Source organism: Onychomys torridus, chromosome 6 (assembly GCF_903995425.1).
Source record: "Onychomys torridus chromosome 6, mOncTor1.1, whole genome shotgun sequence".
Taxonomy (NCBI): domain Eukaryota; kingdom Metazoa; phylum Chordata; class Mammalia; order Rodentia; family Cricetidae; genus Onychomys; species Onychomys torridus.
In genome coordinates, this window is record NC_050448.1 from 105,195,988 (window position 1) to 105,211,161 (window position 15,174).

The 15,174-nt window shown below is 41.7% G+C and overlaps 1 protein-coding gene across 1 annotated transcript; it reads right to left on the reverse strand.

Annotated features, from left to right (window-relative positions):
* Positions 1-577: 577 nt before the first annotated feature.
* Rrh (retinal pigment epithelium-derived rhodopsin homolog) lies at positions 578-13,211 on the reverse strand. Its single transcript, XM_036189443.1, has 7 exons — positions 13,087-13,211; positions 8,926-9,116; positions 5,407-5,506; positions 4,722-4,875; positions 3,761-3,929; positions 2,627-2,805; positions 578-737 (listed from the first exon to the last, which is right to left on the reverse strand). Exons 1-7 carry the CDS (start codon positions 13,193-13,195, stop codon positions 641-643), a joined length of 999 nt encoding a protein of 332 aa, XP_036045336.1. The 5' UTR covers positions 13,196-13,211; the 3' UTR covers positions 578-640.
* Positions 13,212-15,174: the final 1,963 nt, after the last annotated feature.

Consider the following 15,174-nt stretch of genomic DNA (forward strand, 5'->3'; position numbering starts at 1 on the left):
ATACTGTTATAAAATGGATGTGTGCAATGGACTGGCATGATAGAAAGCAGTTGTGTTTAATGTTTGAAAATTTGTGTTTAAATAATGAGAATTAATAATTGATTCTAAATTCTAATTTTTGAGATGCTAAAAATATTTTTATAGCTGGAAACATCAAACAACTCATTTCAGCAATTAATTATTCAGGATTGTAATTTTGATTAAGTTATTATTAACTTTTCCTAAGACTAAAATATTCTAATATTCTAGAGGCTGTTTCTTGTCTAATGGAAAACTCAGTCCATTTACAGGTCCTCAATACACTGTAACATGTGTCTTTTAAAGAGAAAGAAAAGAGACTGTTGTTTTGTGTGCCTGGGTTCACCAAAGGGGATCTGGTGACTCATTTATCCTTGAGGACACAGTGGCTCTACAGCACCTACTGTACAGACAGAGCTGGGTTGGCTGCCTGGGAGGAACCTGCAGTCCAATAAGGCAACGGTCTTTGTCTGCACTTGATCTAAATGAGTTCGTATTTAAAAGAAAATTACCGTATTGCAAAAACAACAACAACAACAAAAACCAAAACCAAACAAACAAATAAAACAAATAAAATGTTTGTTAGTATATTCTTTTCTCAAATCTCAGATTCTTCCAGGAGTCAATGGGCTTCAGGCACATCCATTGGTACAGAACTTGTCTCAGGTATCGCTTGGAGAGGCTGGCATTTAAACATGGCAAACATGGCCTTCCGAAACCTGCCATAAGCAAAAGAAAAAAATACGTTATTCTATGATGACATGAAACATTTAAGGCATTTGCAGTTTGTCTAAAGAGCCACTACAGTTGATGGGCATCTCTAAACAAGTCACTGCACCCAACCAACATCTCCAGTTGAGAACCTTTATAAAATACAGACAGATGGCATAAAGACCGATTTTGTGCCACTGACGACAAACCTGGAGGACATCTGATAAACTCAATACCTATGTATGTTTAAAATGACACCTCAATGCCAAGTGCAATAAGTTCACTTTTCAACAGATCTGGACCTCTGTGCAAAGGCCAGTTCTATTTGAGGAGGCTTGAGGATGGCTGGTCTTTCCCAGAGAACTTCCAGCAGATTCTGTCCTTTGGTCTCCTTGTATGCTCTGCCTCATCTGCAAGTTTGTGTGTTCTTCACATAGCTACTACACTAAGGCTGTTCTCTCAGATCGATGCCTTAGCATACACATTTAAACAGACCCAGCAGCAGCAGTCTGTGATTCAGCAGGATTCAGCACAACAGGTTCATCATCCAACAGTAACAGAAAATGAAATAATCTAAACTTGACCCAGGAGTTCAGAGAAGGACCGAGAGCTCATCTATTACACTCTGTGATTGACTGCTCCTGGTGAGTACACAACTAACTACCACTGAGAGCCCAGAGTCTTGTCTGGGCTTGCTGCCTGTCTACTCTTTTCTTTGGAAAACACTATTCCATATACCTTGGTGGGACAACCACCCAAACCCAGTTTTCCAGTGACCAGCCAGGAACTTTTCTGTCACGTGGTCATTTGAGATGAAGGCTGTCTTTGGATGCTGAGCTGGTAGAGTTTGGGTCTGGGTTGCCCAAGGACATTTCTGCCACCAAGTGGAAAGAGTCTGTCACAAGCGTAGAGCTCTAAATATAGAAGGTCTTGGCTGTTTTCAACAGTTTTATAGGCCAAAGAAGCTTAAACTAGGTTGTTGTCCTGGTTTGATGTCAACTCGACACAGGCTAGAGTCCTTTGGAACCAGAGAGCCTTGACTGAGAGATGGTCCCATCAGACTGACCTGTGGACAAGCCCATGGTGCATTTTCTTCATTGACTACCGATGTGGGAGGCCCAGCTCCTGTGGGCAGTGTCATCCTGAGCAGGTGGTCCTGCATGCTCTAAGAAAACAGGCTAATGCCAGGAGGTGGTGGCGCAGCCCTTTAATCCCAGCACTCGGGAGGCAGAGCCAGGCCGATCTCTGTGAGTTCGAGACCAGCCTGGGCTACCAAGTGAGTTCCAGGAAAGGCGCAAAGCTACACAGAGAAACCCTGTCTCAAAAAAAAAAAAAAAAGAAGAAGAAGAAGAAGGAAGAAAGAAAGAAAGGAAGAAAGGAAGGAAGAAAGGAAGAAAGAAAGAAAGAAAGAAAGAAAGAAAGGGAGAAAGAAAGGGAGAAAAGAAAAGAAAAGAAAAGCCGGGCGGTGGTGGTGAGTTTGAGGCCAGCCTGGTCTACAGAGCTAGTCCAGGACAGGCACCAAAGCTACAGAGAGAAACCCTGTCTCAAAAAAAAAAAAAAAAACAAAAAAAAAAAAGAAAAGAAAAGAGGCTGAGCAAGCTTGTAAGCAGCACTACTGCGTGGCCTCTGCATCAGTGTCTACCTCGAGGTTTCTGCCCCGAGTTCCTTCCCTGACTTCCTTCAGTGATAGACTGTGGTGTAGAACTGTAAGCTGGAAGAAACCCTTTCCTCCACAAGTTGCTTTTGCCCATGGTGTTTTATCACAGCATTAGATATCCTAACTATGACAGCTGTCAAGGTTTTCTGTCACCTCTGAAAGTCTTAGAACACTAGTCCCTGCCTTTAACATTCTTTCCATGCTATCATTTTATTGAGACACACAATAAACACTACTTACTTCTTATTCGCAGCAACATAAACACAGGGGTTGTAGAATGTGGAGGATTTTGCAAACAGCGGCGCTATGATGGCCATTGCAGGAGGAATCTGTTTTGGGTCCCCAAAACAAGCCCATACGCACACGATGGAGTAAGGGGACCATGCCAGCAGGAACATCAGTATCATTATCACAGACATCTGCAAAAAGAGATAACCACCAGGACTAGCATCTAGAGTGTTTGCATGGCTACTACCTCTGCAGTGGCTAGAATTTTGTTGGTGACATAGCAGAGGCTGGGGCTCCGCCTTCAGTGTTCTTTGTTTCGGCTCCTGAGCTCATCTACAGTAACAATTGTAAGTGGCTGTGCTGAGCCACATGTGACGTTGCTGCTAAGGGTGTGACACCCCTGCAGGTGTCACATCCTTTCATTAGGTGTGCTAGGGGAGCACACAAGGCTGGCTTCAAGCAAACATGCATGCAAACCCTCTCCAACCCACTTCTGGTTTCACTGACTACTGCCCACCCCCATTATTATTTGCTAATCTCAACAAACAAACTTTCTAAACTCCACGTGGAAACACAGTCCTATGTTAAGCTCAGTGAGTTCTATCAGTAACCATGTGGCGGCATGTTTTACATACAGAACAAACTACCTGCAGAGGAGCCCTTTGCACTGTGTGTATATGAAGGGAAAGTCTCTGCTGACAGAGCAGCCTGACCAGGGCAGATCAATGCACTCTAGGGTATCGGAAGGATCAGCTCCAAGGGGAAGACAATGTGAACCTTGTGTCCGGTGTGTTTGCACATACCAAAAGGAGACAGAAAGCTGTATAATCTAACCAAATACTGCTACCATACCTCAGGATGAGAGAGAAAGGTGTGTCAGGGCTGGAGGGTTGACGGTGCCAGGACCAGGCTTGACACAGGAATCCTCATAGTCTATAGGAGGAAGTCCAGGGGTCGCAGCACACAGCGACACCCAAGGAACAGATAGGCATAGTATTCAACCATATGGGGACAAACACCAGCAGAAAGAGCAGGGCAGTGAAAACAGGGGGAAAGGAAAGGAGCCTGGGGTGGGGGTGGGACTTTCCAGTGATGTATATTTAAAGCTGTACTACCAACAACATTTTGAGGATTTTGACTTCTTGCCTTTGTGACATCTGCCTGGTCGGCCCAGTCTCTGTTGAGGTATGCAGTGCAGTTCCGGGCAGCATAAAGTCTCATGGACTGAGTGACGTGGTAATAACAATAAAACATCACCGTCAAGGGCACAACAAAATTCACCACAATAACCATCATGGTGTAAGACACAAAAGATCTGGAAATAGGAAACAATGATCATGACAATTCATTTAATACCCTAAACCAAGGAAAGGGGAACAGGGTATAATTGCTAGAAATTATAGTAACAGTCATTTTATTGGTAAAAAGCTTAAGAAGTATGTTTGACTTATATTTCATAGTTCACTTAGACCATTACACTACGGCCTGTGGGTTAGTCCTCCCAGCCAACTATCTCTGTAAATAAAGTTTTATTAAAACACAGTCGTGTATATTCATTTGTGTACTGTTGGTGGCTACTTTCACAGTATGATGGCAGAGCTGACACGTTGCCTGAAGTTTGAGCCTTTACAGAAACATTTTTAGAAGATTTCGTTTTTGAGTCATCTTTCATTTCCCTTAGTGAACAAAATGATCCTCATTTCCACAGAAAATCTAGAGGAGTGTCATTAGGTCATGGCCAATCCTGGCAGGGACCCTTAGAATACTCTTCGACCCCAGACCATCTGGAAAAGAGAACAGAGGTGGCCTAGGTTTGGGTTAGAACTACCTGCTCTCTGGCTTCACTAGCCCTCTTCCCACGTGTGACCCAACTCTGAGATAAGTAAAGAGTGGGAGTGTCCCCACTGTTGCCTGAGCAGAGGACAGAGGACAGAAAGGGACAAAGGGAGCCAGGCAACCTTGACTTGCAAGCAAGCACAATCCACTCTTGTGTGTCTCCATTTGTATCATACCATCACTACCAAGGACGCCTTTGCCACACTCTTTCCAAGGGGGAGAGATGTCCACCTCAGGAGCATCTGACTATAAAATGGAAGCACATCCTTACGTATCGTTTTTCCGCCAGTTTATGGTACAGGTGGCCCCAGTGGGATCTGGGGCATAACTAGCCCACCCCACGATGGGCATCAAAGCCCAGAAGAGGCCATTGATCCAGGCGCCCAGGATCATGCTGAGGTAAGTGTTGGTGGTCATCCTTCCTCCTGGTGGGAAGCACATGAAGCTAATATTAGTGTCGTTCACAGTGACAGGACTCTCTTTGGCTCCACTGATGACTCAAAATAGTCATCAAGCACATTCTCTACAGAGTACCTTAGAGCGCACAAAGCCTGCCTACAGGGGTTCACATTCTGACAAAAAAAAAACCCAAAAACTGGCAACCTAAAATCTGAGTGATGAAAGTGTAGAGCGTAAGCAGGAACAATAATAGTTTTCCAGGCCAAGGAAAATGAGACATACAAAAGTCCCAAAGGGTGAAAGTGACTGGGTGAGCGTGATCCTGGATGAAAGGAAACCAGGGCCAATCCTGCAGAGCCTTGCAGGACACCTAATGAAACCTGGAGAGTATTTTAAGTATTGTAGGGAGCCATCAAAACTTTTGAACAAGGGTTTCTAGAGAAATAAGACTGAGCCTGATTACAAACCATTATGCTTGTACTTTAAAATGAATACATGTTGAGTGACTGTTACATCATGGATGACTTCATTGAAAAGGACAAGAAACGCATCATTACCTACATCAGGACAGCAGATGGTCAGGTACCGGTCCACAGCTACAACTGTGAGCAAGCCAATGCTCACCATTCCAAAAAAGATATTCAATCCAGCATAAACCTGAAAAACAAATGGTTAACAGTCCGCTATGCCAGCGCCCTCCCATGAAACAGTTACATTTTTTTACTGTGTATATACGGTGTGTGTGTGTGTACATATACATGCCGTGGCACGTGTGTGAAGGTCGGAGGACGATTTCTGGGAGATGGTTGTCTCCTAATGCCGTGGGTTACAGAGATGAACTCGGGTTTTCAGGCTTGCACAGCAACCATATGTTCTGGCTGAGCCATCTGGCCAGCCCTACTCACTTGCAGTTTTGTCTCATTGTTAGAAAACATTTCAAACATATTAGATGTTCACATGGTGGAACAGTGGAACAAAGGTTATGGAGGTAACCAATCACTTTTGGGGTTGAATTTGAGGCCTGCTCCACAGGAGGGAATTCATGCATGATACCATAAATATGATTTAAAAAAAAGGAGGAGAAACCTACCGCTGTTGTCTTCCTAAATGGGCGAGCTGCTAACTGCCTTCTAAACAGGTCTAGACACACAGACAGGTGTTACCCTCCACCCCTGGCCAGAGAAGCTTCTCTCTGCAGTAGTCAGCAGTTAATGCAGAGGCTCTTAGCTGGTCAGTGCTGAGAATAACTTGCTGAGAATAATTGGGTCCTCAGCCTTAAACGGACATCTTTATCAGTCCCTCCCCTACAAAAGGTTCAGAGAACATCACCAAAGAAGGAGCAGAAAGAAAGTAAGAACTAGGGATGGGAAAGAACGCTATGCAGGCCTGTCTTCCAGATATGACGTCGCCATTGCACCCACGAGTGAGTGCACAGCAGTTATGGTGAGCCGCACAAGACCAAGCCAACAGGATCATTTAAAACTCCACAGGCAACACTAACTTCATTCACTGGGTTACAGAGTGTGCGTGAGTGAGAGAGAGAGGGAAGACAGGACATGAAGGGGGCAGAGGGACATGCTGGTAATGCCTGGGGGAGTAATCGGTGGTGGAGGGTTTGGGGTGGATATTATTGAGATATTGTTTACATCTATAAAATTGTCAACTAAATAAAAGGTATTCTATCATGGGCTGGAAAGAAGGGGCTCATCGGTTAAGAGAATTTTGTTGCTCTTGCAAAGGACCCCAGCAACAATATGGCAGCTCTCAACTGACTGTAACTCCAGTCTTAGGGAGATCAGATACTGTCCTCTGACCTCTGCAGGCATCAGGCACACACACAGTATACATGCAAACATGCAGGCAAAACACTCATACACACACACACACACACACACACACACACACACACACACAGACAGACAAATATATAAATCTAAAAATTTTGAAGTTATTCTATTATGCAAATCCATATTTATTGCTGTTGTATTGTATAATAGCACGGAAGAGGGACCAAACTCAATGTCCATCACAGAAGACTGGATGATGAAAATCTGACACATATGCAAAATGGAGTATTATTTAGCTGTAAAGAAAAATTAAAGTTTTGGGGAAAATGGGTGAACCTGGTAAGTGTGTTTTCTCCCTCATACATGGATCCTAGCCTGTAATGTATACATGAATAAATGTAAACAGGTTAAATGTAGGCTCAGTATATAACTTGGAAAGTAGACCAAGAGACAGTAATACTAGGTGTTGAGGAAGAACAGATATAAACAAAAGCATAGAGCTGTTATTTAAAAGGGATATAAAGCAAATTGGCTTTCTATTTTTAACTCTAGTATATGCTTTTCTTTCTTCAGGGTAAATAAGTAAATCAACTTTCTGGGTATTGAAGTAGCAAGAACCATAAAAAATTAATGTAACTGATAGTAAAAGTATAAAAGCATGAGCAAAGCTCTGTTGCCTCAGAAAGGCCATTCTGATAGTCCAGAAGTTCACTGGGCAGCAGAGTTTGGAACTGGGCTGAGTTTGAGTGGCCTCCTCATACCAGCGATGTGATATTCTTATTTGTGTGTTAATTTAAAAAGTGACTTTATTCTTTAAAACAGAAATATTAAACCTGATCTTAGGTTTGACATTGCCTTCAATTTTGCTTGCTAGCATTTTCAATTAAAAGAATATAGAATTAAGCTGGGGAGATATCAACATCAGCACTGGGGAGACAGAGGCCATCAGATCTCTGAGTTTGAGGCCAGCCTGGTCTACAGAGTGAATTCCAGGACAGCCAGGGCTACACAGAGAAAACTTGTCTTGAAAAAAGGGAAAAAAATTGTTCTTATTTTATGTGTATGGGTGTTTTGCCTGCATGCACATAAGTACACCATGTGTATGTGTGGTGCTGGATCTCCTGGAACTGGAATTAGGGGTGGCTCTGAGCCACCATGTGGGTGCTGGGAACTCAGCTTGGGTCCTGTGTAAGGGCAGCAACCACTGAACAATCTCTCCAGCCTCAAGCGGCAGTGTCTGAGAGGGAGAATAAGGAAACAGTGAAGGGATAAGATGGGACAGAGAGAAAAGCAGAAATTTCCAAAAGCGGAAAGGTGCGTTAATATGACTATGCGTGGGGTTTGCTGATTACACTGGTAAGGAGTAGAAAGAAACATTGTCCCTTCCAGAAAGGAGTCCGTGGTGCAAGACAGAGCAGGGTACCTACTGAGCTTTCAGAGAAACGGGTTGCACAGAAGCCTGTGTTAACTGCCAACCCAAACTGGCAGAATATTTCCGTGCCTCTAACAGAACCCACATCTGAGACAATCACTCATTTACATAGCTGTTGTCTTTTTAATGTGTTTCCCATGTAGTGTTTACTGAAGCCCTGTTTATAAAAGAAAAATTCAGGAACAAATTTTTAGTCACAGGGAAATAAAGATGTATGTTGACAAAACAGAGTACATGCATGTGGTACAAGACATACATACATGAAGGCAAAAGAACACACAAATATAAAATATAAAGTATTAAAAAATAAATTATCCTCAACCATTGCTGAAGCTATTTCCACAAAAGCAATGAATCTATTATCTTGCAATATCTTGTTTTAAATTACTAGATTTTTGTTGTTTTGTATGTGTGATTATGTGTGATATATACGTGCATGTAAAATTGTGTACAGGTATACACACACACACACACACACACACACACGTGAGCATTTGGAGGCCAGGAGTTGACATGAGTGTCTTCTGTCTTGCTCTCCACTTTTTAGTTTTATTTTATTTTTTAGGGTCTCTCCCTGAACAGGGTGTTTGGCTAAACCAGCTTGCCTTGAAGTCCCTTGGATCCAGTCACCTGCCTGCTCTACTTCTCTCCAGCAGGAATTAAAGGTGTGTGCTGCCATGCTTGGCTTTTCCATGGGTGTTGGATCCTAACTCAGGTCATCTTGCTCCCACAGCAAGTACTTTACCCAGTGGTCCACCTTCCCAGCCCCAGTTCTTGAGATTTTTTTTAAAAAGACATTTAAATTTGCATCTGTTTTCTTTACTTCACTTTGTTTTCATTCCAAAGATCTCCAATACCTGACAGCCTGTATATCCAAATTTCCAACTTCCATGCAGATCTGAAGCAGCAGACATGGGATAGCCAATGCTACTGACCCCTATATCAGTGAAAGCCAGGTTAATAATCACTGCATTCGTAGGTGTCCGCAGTTCCTTGTACTTAATGAAGATGCCCATTACTATTATGTTGCTGAGAATGCTTATTATACCTAAGGATACACACAAAAGAACCATGCATTTTGTTTAATGTTAATATTTAGAATAGAGTAAAAATTAAATATTTAAGTTACTTCAAAAAAAGATAGCAATCCAGCTTAGTCCTCCGGTTTGAAGAAGTCCTGCTCTTCTTGTAAAATAGAAATGACATGAAAACACAAAGAATCTGTTAATTGTGGAAGCCAGCACTGAAGGCTGGCTCAAATGTCACCACCACTGACCATCTGTCCCTGAACACTCTAACATGTTGGGGTTTTTAGGATACAGGAATGACCAGCTACCCTCTCCTGTGGCAGACTAAATTCCTCTTCTTTCTGCCTGGTTTCCTTTCTCAAGCCTCAATCAGTATTCCATCCTAACAGCATTTCTGTCACATTTATATTTTTTATTTGGTTCATTATCGTTAAGCACATTAAGCATTAAACATGTAGTAAGATCATGTGACTCTCCCAATATTTCTTAAAATTCAACATGTCAAAACTGAAGTTTTTCATTCAATGTGCACATAATACTAGAATGTATACTGCAATATTCAACCATCCAGACAACAGGCCAAGACAGATTTCTGGTTCATTGGAACATCACATCTAATGATACCATAGCTATGTGATCCTCAGTCTTGGAATCAAGACACTCAGCATTTTCAGTGTCCCACTGTTGGACAGGCCCAGGCAGCTTTTTAGTTTGAGGACTAATGTCACTAACCAGCATGCTAGTATGGCCACTGACAATAAGAACCATTATTGAACACACTGGGAGCAAATGTTAGCCACATCAACATTTCCTACATGCTGAAAGGATGCATATGTTTTTCATGAGCCAGATGTAGGCCATCCTCAGGACCCAGTGGTAGAGGCTGCTGCAAAATCAATTTCAATGGAGAAGCTAGAACCATTACTGGACTTCTTTCTAGAAGGTCATGCAACAAACAGAAGAGAATTGTGTTTCCCAGGAAAAAGAACTACTTGATGAGCATTCCCAGGTACTGTCCAAACCAGTGGGAGGAATCCCAAACACCAACACAAGAAGGATCAGCTAAGCCAGAACTTCCATTCTATGTTGGTGCTCCCATCAAACTTGGTTAGCATCCTTTTACACCTATCTTCCACATCCCTGGTCTCTCTCCTCCATGAGACTGGTACGCTTACTCCATCAAATAATAAACAATAGATCTACTGGAAGCTTCCAGTTCCCCCAGTGCTTGAAGAATGAAAAGCCCAGAATCCTAATCTCATTGTCTAGGCTCTTTGCTCAAATCTGTTCTCCTCTGTCCACACTCATGAAATAAGCCCACTGTTGTAGCAGTCTGCAAATACTTCAGTCTACAAATCTCGACTTCGTATTTTTCCCACAACACCTTGTGCTGTCCCTCTATAAATGTAAATGGTAGCCATCCTTTAAAGTTCAGGCCAAGCCCAATGTAGCTCTGAAGTAGCCTCTTCTTCATGGGATTCTATGTTCTTCTCCATCCTTATACGTTCTACCTTCCAGCTCTGGAAAGAGTCTACTTCTTTGTGCCTCCCCTAAATCCCTACACTGCTCCAACTTTGGGTCACAGCAGGAGCCTAATGGTCTCTTAGCTACTATCATAACACACATTGAAATGCAAATCAGATACGGTCTCTATTTAACCCTTCAGTGACTCATCTTACAGGTTATGTGGTCCAGTATTGTTTGGTACTCAGTCATCTTTTTCAGCCAACCTTTCACCACAATTTTACAATTCACCCATGATGAAGTATTTCAACTCCATACACTTATCATACTCTCAATTCTCCGCTTTAAGTGATGCAAGAGAGAGTACCCAAGCATATTAAATTAACAAAATGTCTGTAGCAATGGAAAATGGTAAAAGTGTATAGGAGCTCAAATCCAAATGAAAGATTAAAATAAAAATTGAATCTAGGGGGTGGTAGAGATGGCTTAGTGTCTAAGAGCACTTGCTGCTAATCTAGACAGATGACCTCAATTTTGTTCCCAGCATCTGTGTCAAGCAGCACAGAACCACCTGTAACTGCAGCTCCACAGGACCTGACACCTTCTTCTGGCCTCTGTAGATATACATGTGACAATCACTCATCAAGACACACAGAGACACATAAGTAAAAATAGATTAGTACAACTAGGCCAGACATAGTTCAGAAGCGAGAAGATCTTGAGTACAAGGCCAGCCTTAGCTACATAGATAGTTCTAGGCTAGTACAGACAATAGAGCAAGCTCCTGGTTCAAAAGAATTATATATATATATGTAGTAAACTCAACAGTAAAAGAATCTACCATAGGCACATGGTGAAAATAATAAATGGAATGATTCTTAAGGGCATGCACACTTTTCCTCAGTTTTCATTCTTATTTGGGAGCTCAAATGGTTTTTTGTTGATGGAGGAAAATGAGATGGGAAGAACAAGAGATGCTTGACACACAAAACAAAGCAGAGCTGAGATGTGCCTCCTTCCGTTCCTCTACAAAAACCAAGCAAAGACCGCCTGCTCTGATGCTTCCTGATAAAATTGACCTATGGAGTTACAGAAGGGAGTGCTGACAAGTAGGCTTCTGTTGCAACCAAGTACCACTTACAAGTGTGTGCTGGGAAAATCTCTGAAACTCTTTGTCTGTATGAATCAGGCAACAAGACTCCAAGGCAGCTACAAGATCTTCTTAGAAAATTTCCTTTGCGTACTAATCTTGTGAGCAGACTTTTCCGCTCTGTGCAGTTTCACGACGTAGCCTACTCAACTGTGAATCCTCAGCAATTCTCCTGCTTCAGCCTCCAAAACAAAGTTTGGATTTTCTTTGTCATCTACAAATTAGCTGAACCAAAACTTGTCTATAATGTCTCCATGTGATTCTGGAAATGTGGGCCCACTTTTTGCCTCTTACCACACAGAAGTATTCAAATGAATTAATCACTGTGCCACTAAAATTAAAAGGAAATTGGAGCCCAAGTCAACTGTGAGGTAAAAGCTGGACAGTTGTTTGTTTGTTTGTTTTTTTCTGGAGCTGAGGACCGAACCCAGGGCCTTAAGCGCTCTACCACTGAGCTAAATCCCCAACCCAAAGCTAGACAGTTTTAAAGCAGACACACAGAGATATATCTCCCACTCTATTTTTAGAAATATGATTGAAATTTTCAGAAAAGCCAATCCAAAAACCAATGAACCCAATGTGACCGTTACTAAAACCTGCCACTGCCTGAAGTTTGAGATTAAGTGGTTGCTGATTATAAAAGCCATGGCACTGACAGAATTTGTCATTTCCCTCACACTCTTCTCTACAAACAAGCCTTTATCTTAGTCTAATATCTGTACCAACAAGAGCATATATGTCCAACATCTATCCATGCCCCCCAGGTGCCTTGATGACATTTGTTATACTCTTCATAACAATTGTGACAGATCCCTTATTATCATTAGTTTACAAATGAGAAAAAACAGGAGTAAGAAGGTGAAAGATCTTGTGTACACTTTCAGACACTAAAAGACCATCCCCTCTGGCTCCCACTTCCCATGACTGCCTGCTGGAGGAGCTGAATTTGCATACTGTACCTGCACACGGTACTTTCTTTTTCAAACCTGAGCTTTGCCTCCAGTACCTTTCAATCCTGAGTTAGTCTACCAAGAAGAAAACCATGCAAATTACGCATGAGAATGGTAAATGATATAAAGCATGCTTCTACCATGGTGCACACTCAGCTCATGCTTACATTTAATGTAAGAACCAGATATATGACAATTTTTATTCTAAAATTTCATCTTATAGCATTCCTTGACCCTTTGCTCTCATTTATTAAAAGTCTTCCATGTTAAGAGGCAGCGTTAACAATGCTTCCATTTATTCTTTCTTTTCCATTTTCTGATTCTTACAGCTCCCTTGGTTATCAGCTAACCCACACTGCATGCCTGTACCAACCACCTCCACTTTTCTCCCATCCTAGAAGCAGGTAACTGAATAAACACCCATACCTGTCACAATCAGGTAAGCTGCAATGATGCTGTGTTCGGTCTTTGAGAAGACAGAACTGTCTTCATCCCTAGAGCCTGAAGTGTTTAAATCTGAAGTGTCGCTCATCATTTCTGAGCGTCCAGACCACCTTCGGAACAGCCTGATGGCGAGCAGCTTCGACAGCCTGTCAGGAAAGTTCTTTCAGGACAAATCATTTCCACTTCTAGACCTCAAAGAAAGGCTTTTTCATTAGAGGCCCTCCATTAACACACTTAATTGGGCTGAAGAGGAAAAGATTTTAATTCCTAGAACAAAGGGAAAGCTCCTTAAAGAGAAATCCCAACCACCACACATCTTAAGCAATTTAGCTCCTGTCTTATAAGCAGATTACCAAGCAAACCATTCTATTCAAACAAACAAAAACAATCCAACACAACTCAGAAAAGCAGTCAGGAGCTGACTGGATATCATTCGGCCTGATACTGAGCACCACCCCCATCTTCGCCAGTTATTCAGTGAAGGACTGCACTTTTGAACTGCTACGGATTGGGTGAGTTCCTTCACCTCCATTCCCTTTGGGTTTACTTTTTCTAAAACTTTGAATACACTATTGACTCTGTGCTTCCAAATCTCTCCATGAAAGGTGCCAATATTGCCTGGTGTAATCCTTATGCTTCTTCTTTTCTTTTTTTTTACTCATACAAAAGTATAGCCTAAGAATTTGAGGGTTCCCCACTTCTTTCCTTTCAAATAAAAATGAGGGGGTCTATGTGTAACCAGTATGTCTCTGTGCATGTAACACACAAACACACATGGTGCAGCTTGTTTCCCCCAAATACCATCCCATAAATACCAGGCTAGGCTTGATAGCCTCGTGTTCCACAACGTGGATGACATGCTCTATGCCACCTCAGTTAATTCTCCCACAATTTAACATGCATTGATATAGATATAACAGGATAAAAGGGTAGATTAAGGAACTTACTTCTAAAGAGCAACAACTTTTTAAAAATGTTTTACATTGGTATAGACTTTAGTCTATTGATACAAACTTAAAGTTAATTTTGTTATACTGTGTGTATATTTCTACTCGTGTTTAAGGTATTATGTCTGTATAGCTCATTTTAAATTATAATAGATAATTAAAATAGATTAATAATTAGTCATCTATGATAATCATACTCATAGCCATGTTAGTTAAGTTTTCTAGGTATACATAGATAAATTTCAGATAGATAGGTAATCTTCAAATACTTCAAAGACCTACAGAATATGGCATTTAAAATATTTTTAAAATTTAGACTTTCTGGACAGTGAGACATGTCTGCTCCTGGCAGCACCAGATTTACTTCAGAGAGGAGGATGGGCATTGAAGACACTTCATATCTTATCTTCACCTTGGCAGAAATAGCCATTTGGGCAAGAAACTGTTCTTGCCTGGACTGCTTGATCGACTAGACATGCAGGACCCATAGAAAGGTGACCACTAAACTTTGCTTGACAAAATGGTCCTTCAGGTTCCTGCTTCTCAGAGGAAATTGCCAGACATTCTACAGGACATTGAGAGAAGTGACCGAGAGACTCTAGCCATGTGGGCTGAAGACAAATGCCCAACTTTACAAAGGAACATTAGGTGACTGTCCAGGCTGCCAGCTGTCTCTGTCTACTCTTGCAAGACTCCCAAAAAATGCTTGCATCCTTCTCCCAGTTCTCAGGTAATATTATATCCTTCTGAGGTCTTTGATGTGGTTAAAAACTAGATAGTTATAATTTCCTCAGTTATGATAAAGATAAGTTAGATATAAAACCTTAGACTCACAAATATAAGATAGGATATCTTTAATATTGTAACTGTAATTCTTGTTTGATAATTGTTTTATTAGCTGAAATTTTAGTATATAAAAGTTAAAACCTTGCTTTGAAAAAAAAGGGGGAAGTGCTGTGGGATGTTCTGTATGTCAAATGTGTTGCTCTAATTGGTTAAAATAAATAAAGTGCTGATTGGCCAGTAGCCAGGCAGGAAGGATAGGGTAGGCGGGACAAGGAAGAGGAGAACATGTATCTTGTGAGCTCTCTGTAAAATACAGAGTCCTTGTAAATGAGAAAGA

Bases quoted from the DNA above. Each gene is read 5' to 3' on its own strand.
- Rrh (XM_036189443.1), bottom strand. From the start codon at position 13,195: ATGATGAGCGACACTTCAGATTTAAACACTTCAGGCTCTAGGGATGAA. The intron at 3,930-4,721 runs GTAAGGATGTGC...TCCTATTTCCAG, and splicing joins AACTGGCGGAAAAACGATAC to ATCTTTTGTGTCTTACACCA. The intron at 2,806-3,760 runs GCAAGAAGTCAA...CTCTTTTTGCAG, and splicing joins ACCAGGCAGATGTCACAAAG to ATGTCTGTGATAATGATACT.